Here is a 26,475-nt window from a genome sequence, read left to right on the forward strand (position 1 = left end):
TCCGTAAAAAATGTCGTTAGTTAAATTTAGAAATTATTAAAATTTAGCCAAAATTTTTATATTTATACTCGTATATTGAAGCGATTTGTTTCTGAAAAATTTGCTAACAAAAAAAAAACAAAAATTGCTGGCATATTGATTTTGTCCTGCTGATTCCAAAAAACACAGCGCGTTTGTGTTTTCCAGTTGACATTAATAAAAATTTTCGGTTTGAAAATCAATGTTTTTTAAATCTAAAAAATTCCAATATTTTATTGAGCTATTTTGGAAAAGTGGAAGAAGCTGTCGACGAAATGAGACCGAAACTAACTTCTGGAGGTCGAAATCCGACGAAAATGACTTTGGTTAAATTCCGAAAATTGTAGGAAATTGGCCGAAATTTTTATATTTTTATACTGGAGCATTTTGTTTTTGAACAAGTTGCCAAAAAAAAAAAACAAAAAAATTCTGAATTATAGATTTCTTCGTGTTGATTCTAAAAACATCGTCTGGTTCTGCTCTTCGAATAAAAATAAAGGTTCTCCGTTTGATAAACAATTTTTTTTATCCAAATTATTAAAAAGTAACTTCTAGGGTTAGAAATTCGTAAGAAAATGTCTTTAGTTAAATTTCGCAATTTGTCGAAAATTGTCCGAGATCTCTATATTTTTTTTATTGAAACTTTTTTTGAAAAATTTTTACAAAAAAATCCAGATTATATCCTTCAGGTAAGATTAAAAAATTTCGGTTTGAAAATCTTTTTTTTTAACCCAGAAATTTGAAATATTTTAGTGAGCGATTCAGGAACAATGCAGGAAGGTTTCAGAAGGACCGAGGAAAAAAGTAAATTCTGGTCTTTGATATCCGTAAGAAAATGTCTAGTGAAATTTTGAAAGTTGTCTAAAATTGGCCGAAATTTTTTTAGTTTCATATTGAAACACTTGTTTTTGAAAAATTTGATAAAAAAAAAACAAACAAATTCTGGGTTATGGATTTCATCGTGCTGATTCTAAAAACATCGTGCGTTTCTGCTCTCCGGATAAGATTAAACATTTCCCGTTTGAGTATCAATTTTTTTAATCCAAAAAATTGAAAAATTTGACTAAAAAAACCAAAATAATTCTGAATTATAGATTTTGTCGTGGTGATCCCAAAAGCATAACTGGGTAAGATTTAAAATTTTCGATTTGAAATTTTTTGTTTAATCCAAAAAATTGTAATATTTTTAGTAAGCGATTTTGGAACAACAGAGGGAGCTACAAAACAATGCCGAAAGTGACTTGTAAGAAAATGTTTTTGGTTAAGTTTCGAAAATTGACCGAAATTTTTATATTTTTATTTTTTTGAAAAATTTGACACAAGAAACTCTAAAAAAATCTGGCTTTAAGATATCATCGTGCTGACTCCAAAAACGTTTTATATTCTCTGGGTAAGATTAAAAATTTTCGATTTGAAAATAAATTTTTTTAAAATACAAAAATTGCAATATTTAATTAAGCGATTCTGGAATAATGAAGGGAGTCATCGAAAAAAATGAGGCCAAATGTAACTTCTGGAGTTCGAAATCCGTAAGAAAATGTTTCTAGTTAAGTTTTGAAACTTGCCGAAAATTGGCCGAAATTTTTATGTTTATATAGAAACATATTATTTTTGAAAAATTTGCCAAAAACACTAAAAAAGTTCTAAAAGGATAAGATTAAAAATTTTCAGTTTGATCATCAATGGAGGAAGCTATCGAAAAAATCAGTTCATCCAACTTAAAGAAAAAATATCAAAGCCTACTTTACTATATAAACATCGTGAATTGATAATATTGTACCATTTAATACATAATATAATATACAAAATAAATAAAAAATAACACTAAGTAAAATTCATGTCCATTACATGCCCGTACGCGCAAATACACGCCGTAGGAAACCAGAACACATCCCACACCGGCTTTCCCTCCCCGTCGGCCACCAATAGCAACGCGTCACTGTATTTTTGCACACACTTAGTCCTAACCCCTCTCGGAAATTCTTGCAAGTGAGTACAAGAAGTCTCACCAACGCATTCCTCCGTTGTAATTTCTTGTTTATATTTGTCGAAATTATAAACAAACTTGCATTCGTTCTTCGAATTGCAGGCAACTTTGGGGTGGTACCTCGTGGTTCGAGACACGCAAATGAGGTTTTCTTTGTCGGGATGAAATCTTTCGGCGAGATGGTCTTGGTCTGAGTAATGAAAGTACTCTTTCTCGTAGGTACTGTTTCGAAGGTGTGGGTAAAACAGGTGTTCCGGGTACATTGTTACGTCTTCGCAGAATGTTCGGTTGTTGGTGCAGTGAGGAACGTAAGTTGCTAGAGTGTCGGAATCGTCAGGGAAAATTATGTCGTGGGTGGTACCTGAAACGGAATGAAGTTTACTTATTTTAAAAACTGAAGGTAATTTTTTTAGAAACACCTACCTTTTTGTAGTGGAATTGCCTCAGAAAAACTTGCAAGAAAGCAAAAACAGAAAATAATATTGAAAGACATGCTTGCGTCGTCGTGTTTAAAACTGAAGTGAGTAGTTTGGTTGTCGAAACTACCTGATTCGAGTCCACCCCACCCCCCATGGAACCGTAAGTTGGAGAGAATAAGACATAGTAAGAGTGAAAGAAAAATATACCACTACACAGTTTCCTCGTTATTTTCAAAAGTGATTTCAAAAGTGATTCTCGGAAAGTAAAAACGAGTTTCCGCTGTAAAAACATTTGTTGTAACTACATTATTTATTACTGGCTGACTGATGTCTTACTTATTGAATTTGTTCTCGTGTGGAACTTCCAGTGTCCGAATTTTGCTGAAACATGCAAATTTAAAAGGATTTGGGGATAAACGAATCTCATTAAAAACTTTTTCGAGCAATAGTTTGACGGAGACTTCTCACATTCCCTGAATATAGAATTATTTCTAATCAGATCGCGAACTTTTATGTGTCCTTTTACAAACTGGGAAACGTAATTTACATTTTTTTTTACTTTACGAGCAATAACTAAATACTGTGGTGTCACTGTGGTGGTTAAATTTACGAAAATTAATGTTCTGCTAAAATATTGAAAAATTGATTTGATTTTTAAATCGAATTTTTTTTATCTTTTCCATAAACAAGTTTTTGGAATTGTTTTTTTGGCGAATTTTTAAAAAACAAAATGTTTCAATAAGAAACTTAACACTACGTTTTTGGGACCAGCACGACGAATTGTTGTTGTTTTTTGGGAAATTTTTCATAAATAAAATGTATAACAATATAAAAGTTCCGGCCAATTTTCCACAGTTTTCGAAATTTAACTGAAGACATACTTTCGGCCTCATTTTTTCGATAACCTTCCCCCATTGTTGCAAAATCGCTCACTAAAATATTTCAACTTTTTGGAATAAAAAAAAATGATTATCAAACTGAAAATTTTTAATCTTATCCTTTTAGAACTTTGTTTGGGTTTTTGGCAAATTTTTCAAAAACAAAATGTTTCAATATAAACATAAAAATTTCGGCCAATTTTCGGCAAGTTTCAAAATTTAACTAGAAACATTTTCTTACGGATTTCGAACTCCAGAAGTTACATTTGGCCTCATTTTTTCGATAACTCCCTCCATTATTCCAGAATCGCTAACTAAAATATTGCAATTTTTGTATTTTAAAAAAATTGATTTTCAAATTGAAAATTTTTAATCTTACCCAGAGAATATAAAACGTTTTTGGGGTTAGCAAGATGATATCTTAAAGCCAGATTTTTTTGAGTTTCTTGTATCAAATTTTTCAAAAAAATAAAAATATAAAAATTTCGGTCAGTTTTCGAAACTTAACCAAAAACATTGTCTTCCAAGTTAATTTCGGCATTGTTTTGATAGCTCCCTCTGTTGTTCCAAAATCGCTTGCTAAAAAATATTGCAATTTTTTGGATTAAAAAAAATTTTCAAAACGAAAATTTTAAATCTCACCCGGTTACGCTTTTGGAATCACCACGACAAAATCTATAATTCGGAATTTTTTTGGTTTTTTTAGTCAAATTTTTCAATTTTTGGATTAAAAAAATTGGTAATCAAGCTGGAAATATTTAATGTTATCCGGAGAGCAGAAACGCACGATGTTTTTAGAATCAGCACGATGAAATCCATAACCCAGAATTTGTTTGTTTTTTTTTGTCAAATTTTTCAAAAACAAATGATTCAATATGAAACTAAATAAATTTCGGCCAATTTTAGACAACTTTCAAAATTTCACTAGAGATATTTTCCTACGGATATCAAAGACCAGAAGTTACTTTCTACCTCGGTCCTTCTCTAACCTTCCTGCATTGTTCCTGAATCGCTCACTAAAATATTTCAACTTTCTAAGTTAAAAAAAACAGATTTTCAAACAGAAAATTTTTAATCTTACCCGAAGAATATAATCTAGACTTTTTTGTCAAAATTTTTCAAAAAAAAAGTTTCAATAAAAAAAATATAGAGATCTAGGACAATTTTCGATAAATTTCGAAACTTAACTAAAGACATTTTCTTACGAATTTCTAACCCTAGAAGTTACTTCGGTCTCATTTTTTCGATAACCTTACTCCATTGTTTTAGAATCGCTCAGTGAACTTTTTAATATTTTGGATAAAAAAAGTTGTTTATCAACCGGAGAACTTTTATTTTTATTCGAAGGTCAGAAACAGACGACGTTTTTAGAATCAGTACGAAGAGATCTATAATCCAGAACTTCTTTGGGTCTTTTTGTCAATTTTTTAAAAACAAAATATTTCAATACAAAAATTTTGGTAAATTTTCCATAATTTTAGAAATTTAATCAAAGATATTTTCTTAGGGATTTAGAGGTCTCATTTCTTCGACAGCTATCTCCATTGTTTCAGAATCGCTCACTAGAATATCGTAAATTTTTAGACTTGACAAAAACTGATTTTCAAATCGAAAATTTTTAATCCTACCCAGAGAACATAAACAAGTTTTTGGAATCAGGACATCTACATGTCAGAATTTCTGTTGTTCTTTTTTGGCAAATTTAAATTTTTAAAAAACAAAATGTTTCAATACAAAAAAATCGGCCAATTTTCACATTTTTTAAAACTTAACACTACGTTTTTGGGATCAGCACGAAGCATTTTTGTTGTTTTTTGGGAAATTCTTCATAAATAAAATGTGTTAGTATAACAACATAAAAGTTTCGGCCAATTTTCCACAGTTTTCGAAATTTAACTGAAGACATAATTTCGGCCTCATTTTTTCGATAACCTTCCCCCATTGTTTCAAAATCTCTCACTAAAATATTTCAACTTTTTGGAATAAAAAAAAATGATCATAAAACTGAAAATTTTTAATCTTATCCTTTTAGAACTTTTTTGAGTTTTTGGCAAATTTTTCAAAAACAAAATGTTTCAATATAAACATAAAAATTTCGGCCAATTTTCGGCAAGTTTCAAAATTTAACTAGAAACATTTTCTTACGGATTTCAAACTCCAGAAGTTACATTTGGCCTCATTTTTTCGATAACTCCCTCCATTATTTTAGAATCGCTTAATAAAATATTGCAATTTTTGTATTTTAAAAAAATTGTTTTTCAAATCGAAAATTTTTAATCTTACCCAGAGAACATAAAACGTTTTTGGAGTCAGCACGATGATATCTTAAAACCAGATTTTTTTTGAGTTACTTCTATCAAATTTCTCAAAACAATAAAAATATAAAAATTTCGGTCAATTTTCGAAGCTTAACCAAAAACATTTTCTTACAAGTTACTTTCGGCATTGTTTTCATAGCTCCTTCTGTTGTTCCAAAATCGCTTACTAAAAAATATTGCAATTTTCTGGATCAAAAAAAATTTTCAAATCGAAAATTTTAAATCTTACCCGGTTATGCTTTTGGAATCACCACGACAAAATCTATAATTCAGAATTTTTTTGTTTTTTTTAGTCAAATTTTTCAATTTTTTGGATTAAAAAAATTGGTAATCAAGCCGGAAATGTTTAATCTTATCCGGAGAGCAGAAACACACGATGTTTTTAGAATCAGCACTATGAAATCCATAACCCAGAATTTGTTTGGTTTTTTTTGTCAAATTTTTCAAAAACGAATGATTCAATATGAAACTAAATAAATTTCGGCCAATTTTAGACAACTTTCAAAATTTCACTAGAGACATTTTCCTACGGATATCAAAGACCAGAAGTAACTTTCTACCTCGGTCCTTCTCTAACCTTCCTGCATTGTTCCTGAATCGCTCACTAAAATATTTCAACTTTCTAAGTTAAAAAAACAGATTTTCAAACAGAAAATGTTTAATCTTACCCGAAGAATATAATCTAGACTTTTTTGTCAAAATTTTTCAAAAAAAAAGTTTCAATAAAAAAAATATAGAGATGTCAGACAATTTTCGATAAATTTCGAAACTTAACTAAAGACATTTTCTTACGAATTTCTAACCCTAGAAGTTACTTTCGGTCTCATTTTTTTGATAACCTTACTCCATTGTTTTAGAATCGCTCAGTGAACTTTTTAAAATTTTGGATAAAAAAAGTTGTTTATCAACCGGAGAACTTTTATTTTTATTCGAAGGTCAGAAACATACGACGTTTTTAGAATCAGTACGAAGAGATCTATAATCCAGAACTTCTTTGGGTCTTTTTGTCAATTTTTTAAAAACAAAATATTTCAATACAAAAATTTTGGTAAATTTTCCATAATTTTAGAAATTTAATCAAAGACATTTTCTTAGGGATTTAGAGGTCTCATTTCTTCGACAGCTATCTCCATTGTTTCAGAATCGCTCAGTAGAATATCGTAAATTTTTAGACTTGACAAAAACTGATTTTCAAATCGAAAATTTTTAATCCTACCCAGAGAACATTAATAAGATTTTGGAATCAGCACATATACATGTCAGAATTTCTGTTGTTCTTTTTTAGGAAATTTAAATTTTTAGAAAACAAAATGTTTCAATACTAAAATACAAAAAAATCGGCCAATTTTCAATTTTTGTTGTTTTTTGGGAAGTTTTTCAAAAATAAAATGTGTTAGTATAAAAATAAAAAAATTCGGCCAATTTTCCACAGTTTTCGAAATTTAACCAAAGACATTTTCATACGGATTTTGAATTCCAGAAGTTATTTTTGGCTTCATTTTTTCAATAGCTCCCCCCATTCTTCCAGAATTGTTCACTAAATCATTGCAATTTTTTGGATTAAAAAAAAGATTTTCAGACTGATAATTTTTGATCTGCGATGGGACTAAACACTTTACACTTTTTCAAGCTACTAGATTAAATGGAAAATTTTTGAGAAATTTTACTAAATTACTTTTTTATTATTGACTTTTTGATTTTGAGAATTTTAAAACTTACCCGGTTACGTTTTTAGAATCACCACCACAAAATCTATAATTCAGAAATGTTTTGGTTCTTTTAGTCAAATTCTTCACATACAAAATGTGTCAATATACAAATATAAAAATTTTGACTTTTTCTTACGGATTTCGGACTCCAGAAGTTACTTTCGACCTCATTTCTCCGCTAGCTCCCTCTATTCTTTCAGAATTGCCGACGAAAACACTAATTTTTTTGGATTTTCAAAAAATTAATTTTCAGACTAAAAATTTTTACTTTCATCTGTGTTTTTGGACTCCGCACGACGAAATCTATATGCCAGAATTTTTTTGGGAAATTTTTAAGTAAACAAAATGTTTCAAATTAAAAAATATACAAAATTCGGCTAATTTTCGACAATTTTCGAAATTTAACCGAAGTCATTTTTATACGGACTTTGAAGTTATTTTTGGCTTGATTTATACAATAGCTTCCCCAATTTTTCCAGAATCGTTCACTACATTATTGAAATTTTTTGGATAAAAAAAAGATTTTCAGACTGAATTTTATAAGCAACTAGATTAAACGGAAAATTTTTGAGATATGTTACTAAATTGTTTTTTTATTATTGACTTTAGAATATTGGTTGCCTTTTATTTTTTGTAGTAAAAAAATCAATCTTTCCATTTATGAAAAAAATTACCAAATGTGCTATTAAAAAAAATTAAGTCGATGTCATTTCCGGTTCTACCGGAAGTGATAATAAAACTGTGTGGCTACCATCACATAGAACTTTTAATATAATACCAATTTGCTCAAAGAACCATACGTTTATTTTTAAGAATAAAAAAACTACTGTCAAGTAAAATTGACACCCTGTATAATAAATTCGACAATTTTCAAAAGTTAACTAAAGACATTTTCCTACGGATTTCGAACTTCAGAAGTTACTTTCGGCCTCATTTCTTCGCTAGACCCCTCTATTCTTTTAGGATTGCTCACTAAAATATAAATTTTTTCGGTTTTTAAAAAATTGATTTTCAAACCGAAAATTTGTATCGTATCCAGAGAGCATAAACACACTATATGGAAAATTTTTCAAAAACAAAATGTTTCGATATCAAAATATACAAATTTCGGCAAATTTTCGAAAAACATTTTGGAAATATTGCCATTTTTGGATTAAAAAAAGTTGATTTCAAAACCGAAAAATTTTAATCTTAACCAGAGAGCATAAACGCCTTATGGTTTTGAAATCAGCACGACGAAATCTGTGTCAGAATTTTTTGGGTTTTTTCGGAAAATTTTTCAAAAACAAAATCTTTCAATATAAAAATATAGAAATTTCGAACAATTTTAGACAATTTTCAAAATTTAACTGCAGAGATTTTCTTAAGGATTTCTAACTCCTGAAGCTACTTTCGCCCTAATTTCTTCGATAGGTCCCTCCATTGTTCCAGAGTCGCTGACTAGAATATTGCAAGTTTTTGGACTTCAAAAAAATTGATTTTTGAATTGAAATTTTTTTATCTTTTCCATAAACAAGTTTTTGGAATTGTTTTTTTTGGCAAATTTTTAAAAAAACAAAATGTTCCAATAAGAAACTTAACACTACGTTTTGGGATCCGCACGACGAATTTTTGTTGTTTTTGGGAAATTTTTCATAAATAAAATGTGTTAGTATAAAAATACAAAAATTAGGCCAATTTTCTAGTTTTCGAAATTTAACTGGAGACATTACATTGGCCTCATTTTTTCGATAACCTTCCCCCATTCTTTCAAATTCGCTCACTGAAATATTTCAACTTTTTGGAATAAAAAAAATGATTATCAAAAAATTTTTAATCTTATCCTTTTAGAAACTTTTTTTGGGTTTTTGGAAAATTTTTCAAAACAAAATATTTCAATTTAAACATAAAAATTTCGGCCAATTTTCGGCAAGTTTCAAAATTTAACTAGAAACATTTTCTTACGGATTTCGAACTCCAGAAGTTGGCCTACTTTTTTTCGATAACTCCCTCCTTTATTCCAGAATCGCTTAATAAAATATTGCAATTTTTGTATTTTAAAAAAATTGATATTCAAATCGAAAATTTTTAATCTTACCCAGAGAATATAAAACGTCTTTGGAGTCAGCACGATGATATCTTAAAGCCAGATTTTTTTTTAGTTTCTTCTATCAAATTTTTCAAAAAAATAAAAATATAAAAATTTCGGTCAATTTTCGAAACTTAACCAAAAACATTTTCTTACAAGCTACTTTTGGCATTGTTTTGATAGCCCCCTCTGTTGTTCCAAAATCGCTTACTAAATAATATTGCAATTTCCTGGATCAAAAAAAATTTTCAAATCGAAAATTTTAAATCTTACCCGGTTATGCTTTTGGAATCACCACGACAAAATCTATAATTCAGAATTTGTTTGTTTTTTTTTGTCAAATTTTTCAAAAACAAATGTTTCAATATGAAACTAAAAAAATTTCGGCCAATTTTAAACCACTTACAAAATTTCACTAGAGACATTTTCTTACGGATATCAAAGACCAGAAGTTACTTTCTTCCTCGGTCCTTCTGTAACCTTCCTGCATTGTTCCTGAATCGCTCACTAAAATGTTTCAACTTTCTGAGTTAAAAAAAAAAGATTTTCAAACCGAAAATTTTTAATCTCACCCGAAGAATATAAGCTAGATTTTTTTGTAAAAATTTTTCAAAAAAAAGTTTCAATAAAAAAAAATTGAAATCTCGGACAATTTTCGACAAATTTCGAAACTTAACTAAAGACATTTTCTTGCGACTTTCTAACCCTAGAAGTTACTTTTGGTCTCATTTTTTCGATAACCTTACTCCATTGTTTTAGAATCGCTCAGTGAACTTTTTAATATTTTGGATAAAAAAAGTTGTTTATCAAACGGAGAACTTTTATTTTTATTCGAAGGTCAGAAACAGACGATGTTTTTAGAATCAGCACGAAGAAATCCATAATCCAGAATTTCTTTGGGACTTTTTGTCAATTTTTTTAAAAACAAAATATTTCAATACAAAAATTTGGTCAATTTTCCATAATTTTAGAAATTTAATCGAAGACATTTTCTTATGGATTTAGAGGTCTCATTTCTTCGACAGCTATCTCCATTGTTTCAGAATCGCTCACTAGAATATCGCAAATTTTTAGACTTGACAAAGACTGATTTTCAAATCGAAAATTTTTAATCCTACGCAGAGAACATAAACAAGTTTTTGGAATCAGCACATCTACATGTCAGAATTTCTGTTGTTCTTTTTTGGCAAATTTAAATTTTTAAAAAACAAAATGTTTCAATACAAAAATACAAACAAAGTCGGCCAATTTTCAATTTTTGTTGTTTTTTGGGAAAGTTTTCATAAATAAAATGTTTTAGTATAAAAATAAAAAAATTCGGCATATTATCCACAGTTTTCGAAATTTAACTGGAGACATTACTTTCGGCCTCATTTTTTCGATAACCTTTCCCCATTGTTTCAAAATCGCTCACTTTGGATTAAAAAAAAATGATTATCAAACCAAAAATTTTTAATCTTATCCGTGAGCAGAAACGCACGATATTTTTAGAATCAGCACAACGAAATCTATAATCCAGAACTTTTTTTGGGTTTCTTCTGTCAAATTTTTCAAAAACAAAGTTTCAGTATTCGGCATTTTTTTAATACCTCTCTCTGTTGTTCCAGGATCGCTTCCAAAAGAATATTGCAATTTTTTGGATTAGAAAAGATTTTCAAATCGAAAATTTTAAATCTTACCCGGTTACGTTTTTAAAATCACCACGACAAAATCTGTAAATCAGAAATTTTTTGTTTTTTTTAGTCAAATTTTTCACAAACAAAACGCATCAATATACAAATATAAAAATTTTGACTTTTTCTTACGGATTTCGAAATTCAGGAGTTACTTTCGACCTCATTTCTTGGCTGGCTCCCTCTATTCTTTCAGAATTGCCCACGAAAACATTAATTTTTTTGGATTTTCAAAAAATTAATTTTCAGACCTAACATTTTTTTTCATCTGTGTTTTTGGAATCAGCACGACGAAATCTATATGCCAGAATTTTTGTGGGAAGTTTTTCAGTGAACAAAATGTTTCAAATTAAAAAATATAAAAAACTCGGCTAATTTTCGACAATTTTCGAAATTTAACCGAAGACATTTTTATACGGACTTTGAAGTTGTTTTTGGCTTCATTTCTACAATAGCTTCCCCCATTTTTCCAGAATCGTTCACTAAATTATTGAAATTTTTTGGATAAAAAAAAGATTTTCAGACTGAATTTTACAAGCAACTAGATTAAATGGAAAATTTTTGAGATATTTTACTAAATTGCTTTTTTATTATTGATTTTAGAATATTGGTTGCCTTTGATTTCTTGTAGTAAAAAAATCAAACTTTCCATTTATGAAAAAATTTGTGTGGCACCATCACATAGATCTTTTAATATGTATAATACCAATTTGCTCAAAGAACCATAAGTTTATTTTTAAGAATAAAAAAACTACTATCAAGTAAAATTGACAGCCTGTATAATAAATTCGACAATTTTCAAAAGTCAACTGAGACATTTTCCTACGGATTTCGAACTTCAGAAGTTACTTTCGGCCTCATTTCTTCGCTAGATCCCTCTATTCTTTTAGCATTGCTAACTAAAATATTAATTTTTTCGGTTTTCAAAAAATTGATTTCCAAACCGAAAATTTGTAATCGTACCCAGAGAGCATAAACACACGATATGGAAAATTTTTCAAAAACAAAATGTTTCGATATCAAAATATAAAAATTTCGGCAAATTTTCGAAAAACATTTTTGAAATATTGTCATTTTTTGGAATAAAAAAAATTGATTTCAAAACCGAAAAATTTTAATCTTAACCGGAAGCCATAAACGCCCTATGGTTTTGAAATCAGCACGACGAAATCTGTGTCAGAATTTGTTGGGTTTTTTTCTGAATATTTTTCAAAAACAAAATCTTCCAGAATAAAAATATAGAAATTTTGAACAATTTTAGACAATTTTCAAAATTTAACTGCAGAGATTTTCTTGAGGATTTCTTACTCCTGAAGCTACTTTCGCCCTAATTTCTTCGATAGGTCCCTCCATTGTTCCAGAGTCGCTGACTAGAATATTGCAATTTTTTGGACTTCAAAAAATTTGTTTTTCAAATCGAAATTTTTTTATCTTTTCCATAAACAAATTTTTGGAATTGTTTTTTTGGCAAATTTTTAAAAAACAAAATGTTTCAATAAGAAATTTAACACTACGTTTTTGGGATCAGCACGACGAATTGTTGTTGTTTTTTGGGAAATTCTTCATAGACATACTTTCGGCCCCATTTTTTCGATAACCTTCCCCCATTGTTGCAAAATCGCTCACTAAAATTTTCAACTTTTTGGAATAAAAAAAAAATTATTATCAAACTGAAAATTTTTAATCTTATCCTTTTAGAACTTTTTTTGGGTTTTTGACAAATTTTTCAAAAACAAAATGTTTCAATATAAACATGAAAATTTCGGCCAATTTTCGGCAACTTTCAAAATTTAACTAGAAACATTTTCTTACGGGTTTCGAACTCCAGAAGTTACATTTGGCCTAATTTTTTTCGATAACTCCCTCCATTATTCCAGAATCGCTTAATAAAATATTGCAATTTTTGTATTTTAAAAAAATTGATTTTCAAATCGAAAATGTTTAATCTTACCCAGAGAATATAAAACGTTTTTGGAGTCAGCACGATGATATCTTAAAGCCAGATTTTTTTTGAATTTCTTCTGTAAAATTTTTCAAAAAAATAAAAATATAAAAATTTCGGTCAATTTTCGAAACTTAACCAAAACATTTTCTTACAAGTTACTTTCGGCATTGTATTGATAGCTCCCTCTGTTGTTCCAAAATCGCTTACTAAAAAATATTGCAATTTTTTAGACTAAAAAAATTTTCAAATCGAAAATTTTAAATCTTACCCGGTTATGCTTTTGGAATCACCACGACAAAATCTATAATTCAGAATTTTTTTGATTTTTTTAGTCAAATTTTTAAATTTTTTGGATTAAAAAAATTGGTAATCAAGTGGGAAATGTTTAATCTTATCCGGAGAGCAGAAACGCACGATGTTTTTAGAATCAGCACGATGAAATCCATAACCCAGAATTTGTTTGTTTTTTTCGTCAAATTTTTCAAAAACAATTGTTTCAATATGAAACTAAAAAGATTTCGGACAATTTTAGACAACTTTCAAAATTTCACTAGAGACATTTTCTAACGGATTTCAAAGACCAGAAATTACTTTCTTCCTCGGTCCTTCTCTAACCTTCCTGCATTGTTCCTGAATAGCTCACTAAAATATTTCAACGTTCTGGGTTAAAAAAAAGATTTTCAAACCGAAAATTTTTAATCTTACCTGAAGAATATAATCTAGATTTTTTTGTCATAATTTTTCAAAAAAAAAGTTTCAATAAAAAAAATATAGAGATCTCGGACAATTTCGACAAATTTCGAAACTTAACTAAAGACATTTTCTTACGAATTTCTAACCCTAGAAGTTACTTTCGGTCTCATTTTTTCGATAACCTTACTCCATTGTTTTAGAATCGCTCAGTGAACTTTTTAATATGTTGGATAAAAAAAAGTTGATTATCAAACGGAGAACTTTTATTTTGATTCGAAGGTCAGAAACAGACGATGTTTTTAGAATCAGCACGAAGAGATCTATAATCCAGAATTTCTTTGGGTCTTTTTGTCAATTTTTTAAAAACAAAATATTTCAATACAAAAATTTTGGTCAATTTTTTATAATTTTAGAAATTTAATCGAAGACATTTTGTTACGGATTTAGAGGTCTCATTTCTTCGACAGCATCTCCATTGTTCCAGAATCGCTCACTAGAAAATCGTAAATTTTTAGACTTGACAAAAACTGATTTCCAAATCGAAAATTTGTAATCGTACCCAGAGAGCATAAACACACTTACTTTGCAGTTTTTTGGAAAACTTTTAGGCTCATTAGACAGCTCAGTTTTGTTCTACACATATTTCAAAACCACCCTGTATAGTAAGATCACGTCATATTGCTGATATTACGAAAATAATAATTTTATTTACTCAAATTCAACACCTAATATTTACGGAACTCATGAAAATTCTTAAATCCGACCGGCGAAATTTGTTAATTGTGTTTGATTTATAGCAGACGTTGTTTTTTCCTTCAGCTTTATTAATCAGTTTACATTTTATGTACATTGTACATTTTTAAGCCTAAGCTTTGTAACGAAGTTTCACAAATTTCCGTTAATAGGTATTAAATTTTTTTTTTTTTTTTTAAAGAAAAATTAAAACATCTAAGATTACGGTCTGGTATTTGTGGCGCCGACCGTCCATAAACCCTTTTAAATCGACTCTCGAGTGTCCCAACCCACAACATTATACCTCCATCATTACAAGAATAGAACCCAGGTAAGTGTCGTTACAAACTTAATCCTCACTAATCCGCCAAATACCTGTTTCTCCTCCAAGTCACCAGACAACTTCCAGCGGTGTCCGTGGTGCGTGTTAGTCGTTTCTGTGAAATTATGTGTAGGTTTTTTATGTACCCGATGTTTCTTGTCAAGGTAGATACGAACGACTTAACGACTGAAAAAATTACGCCACGCTGTATAAATAAAGTGTTTTCGTTTTAGCTCAGTATTTATGGACTATTTGTAGCGGCGCATCCCTCTCCCAATTTACTCGGAAAGGGTAAGTTTGATCTGTTTATCAACGGTAAATTAATTACGGAGCTTTGGTTATTTACTACGCAGCGAGATACTGTAATACCGTAAATGTGGCGCAATTATTTATTTGGTTAAATATTTGATGCTGACTGACTAAAACACGAACAATATTTTCAGGAAACCCCGGACCCAGGCGAAACCTAATATTTCCGGATTCGGCCGAAAACGACGCTTTTGAGTTGTATCCGGAAGCGTCTCCGTGGTGTCCCAATCGCACTTTCTGCGAACACGTGACGAATTATCCGGCGGATTTGTTCCACGAGATTCTAGAAAGCACGAACTACGGCGAAAAGTATTCGCTTTATTTTCGGAAAATCGAGGACGACGGGTTCCAGGCCCGGATTGACGACAAAGATGAGAACTTTTTGTGCCCTTCGACGAAAATGGTGGTGTATCCGCAAGCGGCCTACAATGTAAAACACCAGCTGAAGTTTATCTACAACATGGACAGTTACAAACAAGGGGTGATTATAGAAGTTTGTGTGTAAGTTAGTGCAAAATGAGGGTTGGAATGTTCATAATTGACTAAATTACCGTTTTAGAAAAAAATCCAGGTGTAGACTTTACGAAAACGTCAGAAATTTTAAAACTAAGTGCACTCAGAAGTTTGTCCAGAAGTTGCTACTGACAGCAGACGAAAATGGGAAACCTTACGTCGATCGGTATATTTTCCCAGTGGCGTGCGTTTGCTCCTATAAAACTTTGACCAGTTATTCGAGGTTTTCCGACTTGTATAGGTGAAGCTCCGTTGGACGGAGGAAATGGTGTAAATCGCTGATAGTCGAAAAAGGGTAAGGAATTACGAAACAATATAAGTTAAATCGAAATAAAAAAGAATCTAGATTTTCAGACTTCAAAACTTAACAACAAAAAATGTTATGTATATATTTCTGGATTCAGCTGGAAACTGAATCAAATTCACGAAAATAGAAGACGTTTTCTCGTTATTTGTGGAACAAAATGTGGACAAAAAAACTGATGGTTGTGGCAGACTATAATACTTGAAGGGTAAGTGCATTAAAAAACAAAACAAAAGTAAAATCGGGCTCGTGCGGGATTCGAACCCACGTCCTCCGAGTATGTCATTGTTCAGTTCGGTGCTCTAACCAACTGAGCTAACGAGCCAGTGCTTTTGGGTGTCTTCAGAGCTCGTAATCAATAGTGCAAAGACATCGTTTTCCGTCCTATCAAACACATGTTGCATTTTCAAAATATTACTTATTCTGTCCGGATTTTTATTAGACATGTAATCTTCGAAACTACTAGACCGATCGTTGTCCAATTTTGTGTAGGTGTACTCAACCAAAAAAATGTAAATTTGTTTTTATTTACTAAAATAAGATACTTGTGGTGTATGAATCCGTATTGAATTTTCACTCTAGACACCTAGATTTTTATAAAAAAAAATTTTTCGTTTTTTCAGTTTTCAGATTTCTCCAAATTTTTCAATTTTTCATTTCTATCTGCAATTTTTTTATTTTGAAATTTTTCGATATTGCAACTTTTTATTCAGTTTCAATTATTAATTTTTCGATTTTTCAAATTGTCGTTTCCTTAGTCTTTCAAGTTCTTGTTTTTTATTTTTTCTTCTCGATTTTATCACAATTTTTCGTTTTCTCATTTCCCTTATTTTTTGTTTCTTTCTATTTTATAATTTTTTGTTTATTCAATTTTTCAAATTTTCGTTTCTTGAATTTTTCAAGTTTGATTTTCACTTTTTACATTTTGCAATTGCTCGACTTCCAAATTTTTAAATTTTTCGATTTACAGTTTTTCAATTTTTAATTTTATCCTTTTCCGATTTTTCGTTTCCACAATTTTTCAAGTTACCGATGTTATTGTTCATTTTCCCGAGTTAATATTCGTTTTTCTTTATTTTACAGTTTTTCGTTTATTCAATTTTTCAAATTTTCAGGCTTTGAGTTGTCATTTCGTCGATTTCCTAATTTTGAAATTTATCAATTTGCAGTTTTTGGATTTCCAGTCATTCAATTTTCCGATTCCTTTAATTGTAAATTTTTGGATTTCATAATACAAAATTTGAAATTTGAAATTTGAAACTTCAAACTTGAAACTTGTGAATTTGTGAATTCGTAAATTCGTGAACCTGAAATCTGAAATCGCAAATCTGAAATTTGAAATTTAGAACTTGAAACTAGTGAATTCGTGAATTCGTAAATCTGTAATCTGAAATTTGAAATCTGAAATTTGAAATCTGAAATTTGAAATCTGAAATTTGAAATCTGAAATTTGAAATCTGAAATTTGAAATCTGAAATTTGAAATCTGAAATTTGAAATCTGAAATTTGAAATTTGAAATTTGAAACTTGAAACTAGTGAATTCGTGAATTCGTAAATCTGAAATCTGAAATCTGGAATTTGAAATCTGAAATTTGAAATCTGAAATTTGAAATTTGAAACTTGAAGCTTGAAACTTGTGAATTCGTGAATTTGTAAATCTGAAATTTGAAATGTGAAGCTTGAAGCTTGGAGCTTGAAACTTGAAACTTGTGAATTCGTGAATTCGTGAATCTGAAATTTGAAACTTGAAATTTGTGAATTCGTGAATCTGAAATTTGAAACTTGTGAATTCGTGAATTCGTAAATCTGAAATCTGAAATTTGAAATTTGAAGCTTGAAGCTTAAAGCTTAAAGCTGAAAGCTTGAAACTTGAGACTTTAAATTTGAAACTTGAAACTTGAAGTTTTTGGGTTTGTGAATTTTTGAATTTGTGAAATTGTGAATTTATGAATCTGAAATCTGAAATCTGAAATCTGAAATCTGAAATTTGAAATTGAAATTTCATTTTCTCGATTTTATACCACAATTTTTCGTTTTTTCACTTCCGTTATTTTTTGTTGTTTCTTTAGATTTGACAGTTTTTCGTTCATACAATTTTTCAAATTTTCAGGCTTTGAGTTGTCAATTCGTCGATTTCCTAATTTTGAAATTTATCAATTTGCACTTTTTGGATTTCCAGTCATTCAATTTTCCGATTTCTTTAATTGTAAATATTTCGAGGTCATAATACATATTGAAATTTGAAATTTGGAACTTGAAACTTGAAACGTGTGAATTTGTAAATTCGTGAATCTGAAGTCTAAAATCTGAAATCGGAAATCTGAAATTTGAAATTTGGAACTAGTGAATTCGTGAATTCGTAAATCTGATATCCGAAATCTGAAATTTAAAATCTGAAATTTGAAGTTTGAAATTTGAAATTTGAAACTTGAAACTTGTGAATTCGTGAATTCGTAAATCTGAAATCTGAAATTTGAAGCTTGAAGCTTGGAGCTTGAAACTTGAAACTTGTGTATTCGTCAATTCGTGAATCTGAAATTGGAAACTTGAAACTTGTGAATTCGTGAATTTGTGAATCTGAAATTTGAGACTTGAAACTTGTGAATTCGTGAATTCGTAAATTAGAAATTTGAAACTTGAACCTTGTGAATTCGTGAATTTGTGAATCTGAAATTTGAAACTTGAAACTTGTGAATTCGTGAATTCGTAAATCTGAAATTTGAAAATTGAAGCTTGAAGCTTAAAGCTTGAAACTTGAAACTTGAAATTTGAAGTTTTTGGGTATGTGAATTTGTGAATTTGTGAATTTATGAATCTGAAATATGAAATTTTAAATCCGAAATTTGAAATTTGAAATTGAAATTTCATTTTCTCGATTTTATACAATTTTTCGTTTTTTCACGTCCTTGATTTTTTGTTGTTTCTTTAGATTTTACAGTTTTTCGTTTATTCAATTTTTCAAATTTTCAGGCTTTGAGTTGTCAATTCGTCGATTTCCTAATTTTGAAATTTATCAATTTGCAGTTTTTGGATTTCCAGTCATTCAATTTTCCGATTTTTTTAATTGTAAATATTTCGACTTCATAAGACATATTGAAATTTGAAATTTGAAACTTGAAACGTGTGAATTCGTAAATTCGTGAATCTGAAATCTAAAATCTGAAATCGGAAATCTGAAATTTGAAATTTGGAACTAGTGAATTCGTGAATTCGTAAATCTGATATCCGAAATCTGAAATTTAAAATCTGAAATTTGAAGTTTGAAATTGGAAATTTGAAACTTGAAACTTGTGAATTCGTGAAATCGTAAATCTGAAATCTTAAATTTGAAGCTTGAAGCTTGGAGCTTGAAACTTGAAACTTGTGTATTCGTGAATTCGTGAATCTGAAATTTGAAACTTGAAACTTGTGAATTCGTGAATTCGTAAATCTGAAATCTGAAATTTGAAAATTGAAGCTTGAAGCTTAAAGCTTGAAACTTGAAACTTGTAACTTGAAGTTTATGAATGTGAAATATGAAATCTGAAAGCTGAAATCTGACATTTGAAATTTGAAATTTGACATTTGAAATTGAAATTTAATTTTCTCGATTTTATACCACAATGTTTCGTTTTTTCACTTCCTTTATTTTTTGCTGTTTATTTAGATTTTACAGTTTTTAGTTTCCACAATTTTTTCAAATTTTCAAACTTTGAGTTTCAATTCGTCGATTTCCTAATTTAGAAATTTATCAATTTGCAGTTTTTGGATTTCCAGTCATTCAATTTTCCGATTTCTTTAATTGTAAATATTTCGACTTCATAATACATATTGAAATTTGAAATTTGAAACTTAAAACTTGAAACTTGTGAATTCGTGAATTCGTAAATTCGTGAATCTGAAATCTAAAATCTGAGGGCAGAAATCTGAAATTTGAAATTTGGAACTTGAAGCTAGTGAATTCGTGAATTCGTAAATCTGAAATCTGAAGTTTGAAATTTGAAATTTGAAACTTGAGGCTTGAAACTTGTAAATTCTTGATTTCATAAATCTGAAATCTAAAATTTGAAATTTGAAGCTTGAATCTGAAATTTGAAACTTGAAACTTGTGAATTCGTGAATTCGTGAATCTGAAATTTTAAACTTGAAACTTGTGAATTCGTGAATTCGTGAATCTGAAATTTTAAACTTGAAACTTGTGAATTCGTGAATTCGTAAATCTGAAATGTGAAATCTGAAATCTGAAGCTTGAAACTTGAAATTTAAAACTTGTGAATTCATGAATTCGTGAATTTGAACTTGAAACTTTAAATTTGAAACTTGAAACTTGAAATTTTTGGGTTTGTGAATTTTTCAATTTGTGAATTTATGAATCTGAAATATGAAATCTGAAAGCTGAAATCTATAATTTGAAATTTGAAAATTTCGTCAACAATTGGTCCTAATTCGAATAGATTTTAATTTCAGAGACCGATTCTAGAAAAACGGTTGTAGTTATCGAAGAAATGATGGCGAAAGTGACTTTCGTTTTTTTTTGGATTTATCACTTTTTCGATTTTTAAGTTTCTCTTCGATTTTTCAAATTTTTGTGTCTTCGGTTTTTTAAGTGATTTTCACTTTTTAATTTTTTAAGTGTTCATTTTCACGTCACTTTTTCGTTTTTTCATATTTGGTTTTTCAATTTTACAATTTGGAATTTTTTTGATTCGAAAAATTGAATTAAAAGTCGAAGAATTGAATGAACGATAACTTGAAACACTGAAAAGTTGAAAAATTTCACACCGAAAAAATTAAAATTACAAAATCGTTCTGATTTTGAAAAATTAATAAATTGAAAAATTGCATGTTTTTTGTTATTTTCAATTTTATAATTTTCCGTTTGTTCAATTTTTCAAATTTTTGGTCTTTGATTTTTCAGTTCCTGGATTTTCCAATTCTTAAATTTTTCAATTTTGTAATTTTTGGATTTTGGATTTCCAAAAGCTGAAATATTTAAAAATGAAAACTCGAAGAGTTGCATGTCGTAAAATTGAAGAATGAAAAAAAAAATTTGAAAAAACTTAAACTGAGAAATAAAAAATTATAAAATCGAAATACGGGAAATTGTAAATCGGAGAACTCAAGAAATGAAGGATTTGAAGAATCGAAAAATCGAAAAATTGTAAAAGTGAAATATTTTAAAAATTATATTTATTACATATTTAAAATCAAAACTAGAAAAATTGCAAATCAAAAACTGAAGACACGAGAAATGCAAAAATCGAGAAATTGAAAAATCTAAAATTGAAAAGCTGAAAAATGTAAAAAATAAAAACTCGAAGAGTTGAATATTGTAAAATTGAAAAAACAAAAAAAGCAAAAATTGATAAATTGAAATTGAGAAACCGAAAAATTTTAAAATCATGAAATTGAAAAAGTTAAGTATTTTAAAAATCATAATTATTACATATTCAAAATTAAAACTAGAAAAACTGCAAATCATAAATTGAGGCAAGGAAAAATTGAAAAATCATGAAACTGAAAAAATGAAAAATAAAAAAATCTAAAAGTTGAAAAATCGGTAAATTGGAAACCGACATATTAAAGAAATGAAAACTTGAAGAAAAAAAAATTATAAAATCGCAACACTGAAAAATCGAAAAATTGTAAAAATAAAGAAAATAACAAACCGAAACTAAAAAATTTGAAGAAATGAAAAACTAATGAATCGGAAAATTATAAATTGAAAACTCAAGAACATTCAAATCGAAAAATTTCAAACTCAAAAAATGAAAAATTCAAAATACCGTAATTTCGTTCCTATTCAAGGTGTAAGGTTGACAGCAGATTTACCTTCAGCGAGAAGGACCGCCAGATATATAAATAATATATAAAAATATACAGGGTGTCTCATTATGTAAACTAAAGTTAAAAAAGTCTGCATATATCAACAACTACGTTCTTTACTGTGAATTCTCGTCTTCTTTCAATATTTTTTTTTAATCAATGTATTCAATTAAGATCTTTTTGAAATAGACAGTAAACACTGATATATTAATTTTTCTAAGTCGAATATTCCTCTTAATGTCGATTTTTCCGTCATTTCAGGGCATCATCGAAACGGCTTTTTCCCCAAGTCCGGAGTATCAAACAAAATATAAACATAAAACTGTGGGAAGGATACAAGTGATGCAGGACTCGGAAGGCCGTATTATGTAGATGTCACAAATTTGCATCTGTTTGATGTATGGCCGGCTATAAATAGAAGAAACATTTTTCCACATTATATTCATACTTAAACCTTGGACTGAAACGGAATGGAAAAGTGGCATTGTTGATGCAGAGAAATTTTAAAGCTTTGTAGACACATCACAAAGAACAAAATAAAAAACAGGAACACGAAAAGTGCGTTTTTTTCCGCATGTAGGTACATAAAAGTTTCTCTTTAGAGACGAACAAAAACTCTAAATAAACAGTCACCTCGATTGGAGTCATTAACTCCGCGAAATATTAGTTTATATCTTGAAGGTAGTCGGTAAATAAACTATTACGGGTTTTCGGTTTACACTAGAAAGTGAACTTGAAATTAGTATTACAAAGTACACAAAATAGTGCATCTATGTTAATAGTCGTCTATAAAGTAGGAAATTTATTCTAAAATGTCTAAAATGTTGTTTAGGGAAAGAGTCAACTTTGTTTCAAAAAGCAGTTAAATATAACATCCGATTAAATTTATAACAATCTTTGGTCTATTAATAAGTGAAACATGAATGATTTAGACTTAGTTTTCGGTGAGATGCGTGCTACGTTGGTGCGTGATTGTGAGTAAGTGTGTGTTTTGCTCAGGTAACGCCAGGATTAATCGAGTTGGACTTTTTGAAGTGGTAAGTACTATTAAACAACGAATAAATAAATAAATAAATAAATAATCACAGTATTTGTTTTTCTAAAAAAATAACAATACTCACAATCAAGTTGTTCCTGGTCTAACAAAAAACTTGTCACTAACACTTCGCAAAAATTCTTCCATGTTGACCCAACTAGTTTATAATAATAATAATAAAATACACATATTTCTGATTTATTACCTACCGTGTTATTTTTAAAGAAATATTATGTTAAAAGTCAAAGCACGCTAAATAAACCATAAATTCTTAGTGCAAAGCTGTTTTTAACATTAATTTACAATCGGATTGATTTTGTGCGATAAATCCTCCGAGCTTGTGCTAGTACAAATATTGTCACCAATTTAATCAATGTAAATTACAAAAGAAATACCACCAAACAACAACAGCCAGTTTAATTCTATTTGTTCAATGATTTCGTGGATTAAACCACACAATACCAGCTTATCTCCTAATAAAGATAACACAATTCGCGTGAAGATCGCTATCAATCCGCCAGATGATGATAATCCGGTTTAATTTCGCTTGGTTCGATTTTTCAATCAAAACTTTATAATGATGAGACACAAATCTTACCACTTGTCGTTAAAAGTGCATTCTTTTTTTGATGGATTGACAGCTGATAACGTTCGAGAACGCAGCCATTGATTTTTGCATTTTATTGATTTACGTAATGCGGTTTTTTCCAAAGAATTCAAAAATAAATAAGAGCTTTCGAATTTCGTTCTGAATAGGTGCGGACAGTTTAAAAGTTGCGAACTCGTGATCGACTGATTAAAATAAGTCGGGGCTAAATTTGGACAGCGACCCCATAAAAGTTGTAAATCGCGTGCTGAACGGATCCGGAAGGGTTTTTTAATCAGTGGTTGGGACGAGTCAGAGAAAACCGAAAACCGAAGCTGGTTAATTAAAAGCGCTGAAATGCAGTTGGCAAATACGTGGAAATTAATAATAAAATATTGGGGACGAATGAGCTGGTGATAAAGATTTAGTGAAATAAATTTCTGCACAGGTTATCGTCTTGTTTTTCGTTCTCTGCGATTTACGATTCAGTAGGAAGGTGTCGAAGCGAGTGATTAATGAGATTTTTCAGCTTTTCGATTTCTTGATTTTTTTATTTTTCCATTTCTCAATTGTACGATTTTTAAATATTTCGATTTTTTATTTTTCAAATTTTGATGTTTCTAAAATTTTCAGTTTTCCGATTTCAGTACTATTTTTTTATGTTTCTATTTCTCGTCTTCCCAAATTTTCGATTTTTTTCAATTCTTCAGTTATATTTTTCAGGATTTTTGATTTTTCAGTTTCTCAATTTTTACTTTTTCCCTTTTTCAATTTTTCAAGTTACCGATTTTATGTTTCATTTTTTCGATTTTTTAATTATCATATTCTCGATTTCACAATTTTTGGTTTTTTTATTTCCTTAATTTTTTTGCTGTTTCTTTCGATTTGCAATTTTTTATTTATTCACTTTTCCAAATTTTCGGGCTTTGATTTTTCAATTTCATGATTTTCTAATTTTAAAATTTTTCAATTTGCAATTTTGGATTTAAAGTCTTCCGATTTTTCAATTTCTTTGATTTTCAATATTTTGATTTTACAATACATATTTCTTTTTTTTTATTTTTAACTTTTTCGAATTTTCAGTTTCTCAATTTTTAATCTTTCGATTTTTCAAATTTTCGTTTCTTCAAATTTCCAAGTTTGATTTTCATTTTTGACATTTTTTAAATTTTCATTATATGCTTTTTCGTTTTTCTATTTTTCAAGTCCTCGATTTTTATTTTACATTTTCTAGAATTTTTTAATTTTCATTTTCTCGATTTAATATCACAAATTTTTATTTTTTCAATTCCTTTATTTTTTGTTGTTTCTTTCGATTTTTCAAATTTTCGTTTCTTCAAATTTTCAAGTTTGATTTTCACTTTTGACATTTTTAAAATTTTCATTATATGCTTTTTCGTTTTCCTATTTTTGATTTTTCAATTTTAGAGTTTCTTGACTTCTTAATTTTGCTATTTTTCGATGTTACAATTTCTCATTTTTCGATTTTTCACATTCTCAGGCTTTAATTTTTCTCTTTTTCAATTTTTTGTTTCCTCAATTTTTCAAGTCCTCGATTTTTATTTTACATTTTCTAGAATTTTTTAATTTTCATTTTCTCGATTTTATATCACAAATTTTCATTTTTTCAATTCCTTTATTTTTTGTTGTTTCTTTCGATTTTTCAATTTTTCGTTTCTTCAATTTTTCGAATTTTCAGTTTCTCAATTTTGGGTTTCCGCAAATATTTCGTTTCCGCAATTTTTCAAGTTCCTGATTTTATGTTTCATTTTTTTAATTTTTTATTTTCATCTTCTTGATTTCACAATTTTTGTTTTTTATTCCCTTTATTTTTTGTTGTTTCTTTAGATTTGCAATTTTTTATTTGTTCAATTTTCCAGATTTTCGGGCTTCAATTTTTCAATTCCATGATTTTCCTGTTTTAAAATTTTTCAATTTGCAGCTTTTGGATTTGAAGTCTTCCGATTCTTCAATTTCTTTGATTTTCAATATTTTGAGTTTACAATACATATTTCTTTTTTTTATTTTTAATTTTTCGAATTTTAAGTTCCTCAATTTTTAATCTTTCGATTTTTCAAATTTTCGTTTCTTCAAATTTTCAAGTTTGATTTTCACTTTTGACATTTTTAAAATTTTCATTATATGCTTTTTCGTTTTCCTATTTTTGATTTTTCAATTTTAGAGTTTCTTGACTTCTTAATTTTGCTATTTTTCGATGTTACAATTTCTCATTTTTCGATTTTTCACATTCTCTGGCTTTAATTTTCTCTTTTTCAATTTTTTGTTTTCTCAATTTTTCAAGTCGTCAATTTTTATTTTAGATTTTATAGAATTTTTAATTTTCATTTTCTCGATTTAATATCACAAATTTTCACTTTTTCATTTCCTTTACTTTTTGTTTTTTCTTTTGATTTTTCAAATTTTCGAATTTTCAGTTTCTCAATTTTTAATCTTTCGATTTTTCAAATTTTCGTTTCTTCAAATTTTCAAGTTTGATTTTACTTTTGACATTTTTTAAATTTTCATTATATGCTTTTTCGTTTTTCTATTTTTGATTTTTCAATTTTAGAGTTTCTTGACTTCTAAATTTTGCAATTTTTCGATGTTACAGTTTCTCATTTTTCGATTTTTCACATTCTCAGGCTTTAATTTTCTCTTTTTCAATTTTTTGTTTCCTCAATTTTTCAAGTCGTCAATTTTTATTTTAGATTTTATAGAATTTTTAATTTTCATTTTCTCGATTTTATATCACAAATTTTCATTTTTTTATTTACTTTATTTTTTGTTGTTTCTTTCGATTTTTCAATTTTTCGAATTTTCAGTTTCTCAATTTTTAATCTTTCGATTTTTCAAATTTTCGTTTCTTCAAATTTTCAAGTTTGATTTTCACTTTTGACATTTTTTAAATTTTCATTATATGCTTTTTCGTTTCTCTATTCTTGATTTTTCAATTTTAGGGTTTCTTGACTTCTAAATTTTGCAATTTTTGGATGTTACAGTTTCTCATTTATCGATTTTTCACATGGTCAGGCTTTAATTTTTCTCTTTTTCAATTTTTTGTTTCCTCAATTTTTCAAGTCCTCGAAGAAAATGTACTCAGTTAGGTTTCGAAAATGTCAAAATTTCGGCGAAATTTGAAGAAGGGGGGCCCATTGGAAA

General features: G+C 28.6%; 3 protein-coding genes, 1 long non-coding RNA gene and 1 other non-coding gene across 8 annotated transcripts in view; 2 read left to right on the plus strand and 3 right to left on the minus strand.

Annotated features, from left to right (window-relative positions):
* LOC135128703 (uncharacterized) overlaps nt 1-22,983 on the minus strand; it is a 43,574-nt gene extending 20,591 nt beyond the window's left edge. The window contains exons 1-2 of the long non-coding RNA XR_010280457.1: nt 22,940-22,983; nt 22,816-22,887 (exon numbers count right to left, since the gene is read on the minus strand). This is a non-coding gene — a long non-coding RNA (uncharacterized LOC135128703). The remainder of the gene's footprint in view (nt 1-22,815; nt 22,888-22,939) is intronic.
* LOC135129092 (protein spaetzle-like) lies at nt 1,784-2,805 on the minus strand. The gene is made up of 3 exons (XM_064056174.1): nt 2,761-2,805; nt 2,429-2,704; nt 1,784-2,366 (listed from the first exon to the last, which is right to left on the minus strand). The coding sequence occupies exons 2-3, from the start codon at nt 2,496-2,498 to the stop codon at nt 1,843-1,845; spliced, it is 594 nt and encodes a 197-aa protein (XP_063912244.1). The 5' UTR covers nt 2,499-2,704; nt 2,761-2,805; the 3' UTR covers nt 1,784-1,842.
* On the plus strand, nt 14,842-22,207 carry LOC135129062 (protein spaetzle-like). The gene is made up of 6 exons (XM_064056144.1): nt 14,842-14,926; nt 14,996-15,053; nt 15,206-15,572; nt 15,631-15,879; nt 15,931-16,096; nt 21,956-22,207. Exons 1-4 carry the CDS (start codon nt 14,888-14,890, stop codon nt 15,827-15,829), a joined length of 663 nt encoding a protein of 220 aa, XP_063912214.1. The 5' UTR covers nt 14,842-14,887; the 3' UTR covers nt 15,830-15,879; nt 15,931-16,096; nt 21,956-22,207.
* Trnaf-gaa (transfer RNA phenylalanine (anticodon GAA)) lies at nt 16,132-16,213 on the minus strand. The gene is given in 2 exon segments: nt 16,132-16,167; nt 16,176-16,213. It is a non-coding gene; the product is annotated as a tRNA-Phe (tRNA).
* LOC135128696 (RYamide receptor-like) overlaps nt 22,646-26,475 on the plus strand; it is a 347,224-nt gene continuing 343,394 nt past the window's right edge. For 3 of the 4 annotated variants that reach the window (XM_064055715.1, XM_064055719.1, XM_064055720.1), the window contains exon 1: nt 22,668-22,731. The gene's annotated coding sequence lies outside the window, so the exon portion shown is untranslated. Of the gene's footprint in view, nt 22,732-26,475 lie in introns of all 4 variants that reach the window. The other variant, XM_064055717.1, reaches the window with a different exon arrangement.

The sequence above is a fragment of the Zophobas morio genome, unplaced genomic scaffold (genome assembly GCF_036711695.1).
Source record: "Zophobas morio isolate AGI-343-1 ecotype UQ-CSIRO unplaced genomic scaffold, CSIRO_AGI_Zmor_V1 ptg000014l, whole genome shotgun sequence".
Taxonomy (NCBI): Eukaryota; Metazoa; Arthropoda; class Insecta; order Coleoptera; family Tenebrionidae; genus Zophobas; species Zophobas morio.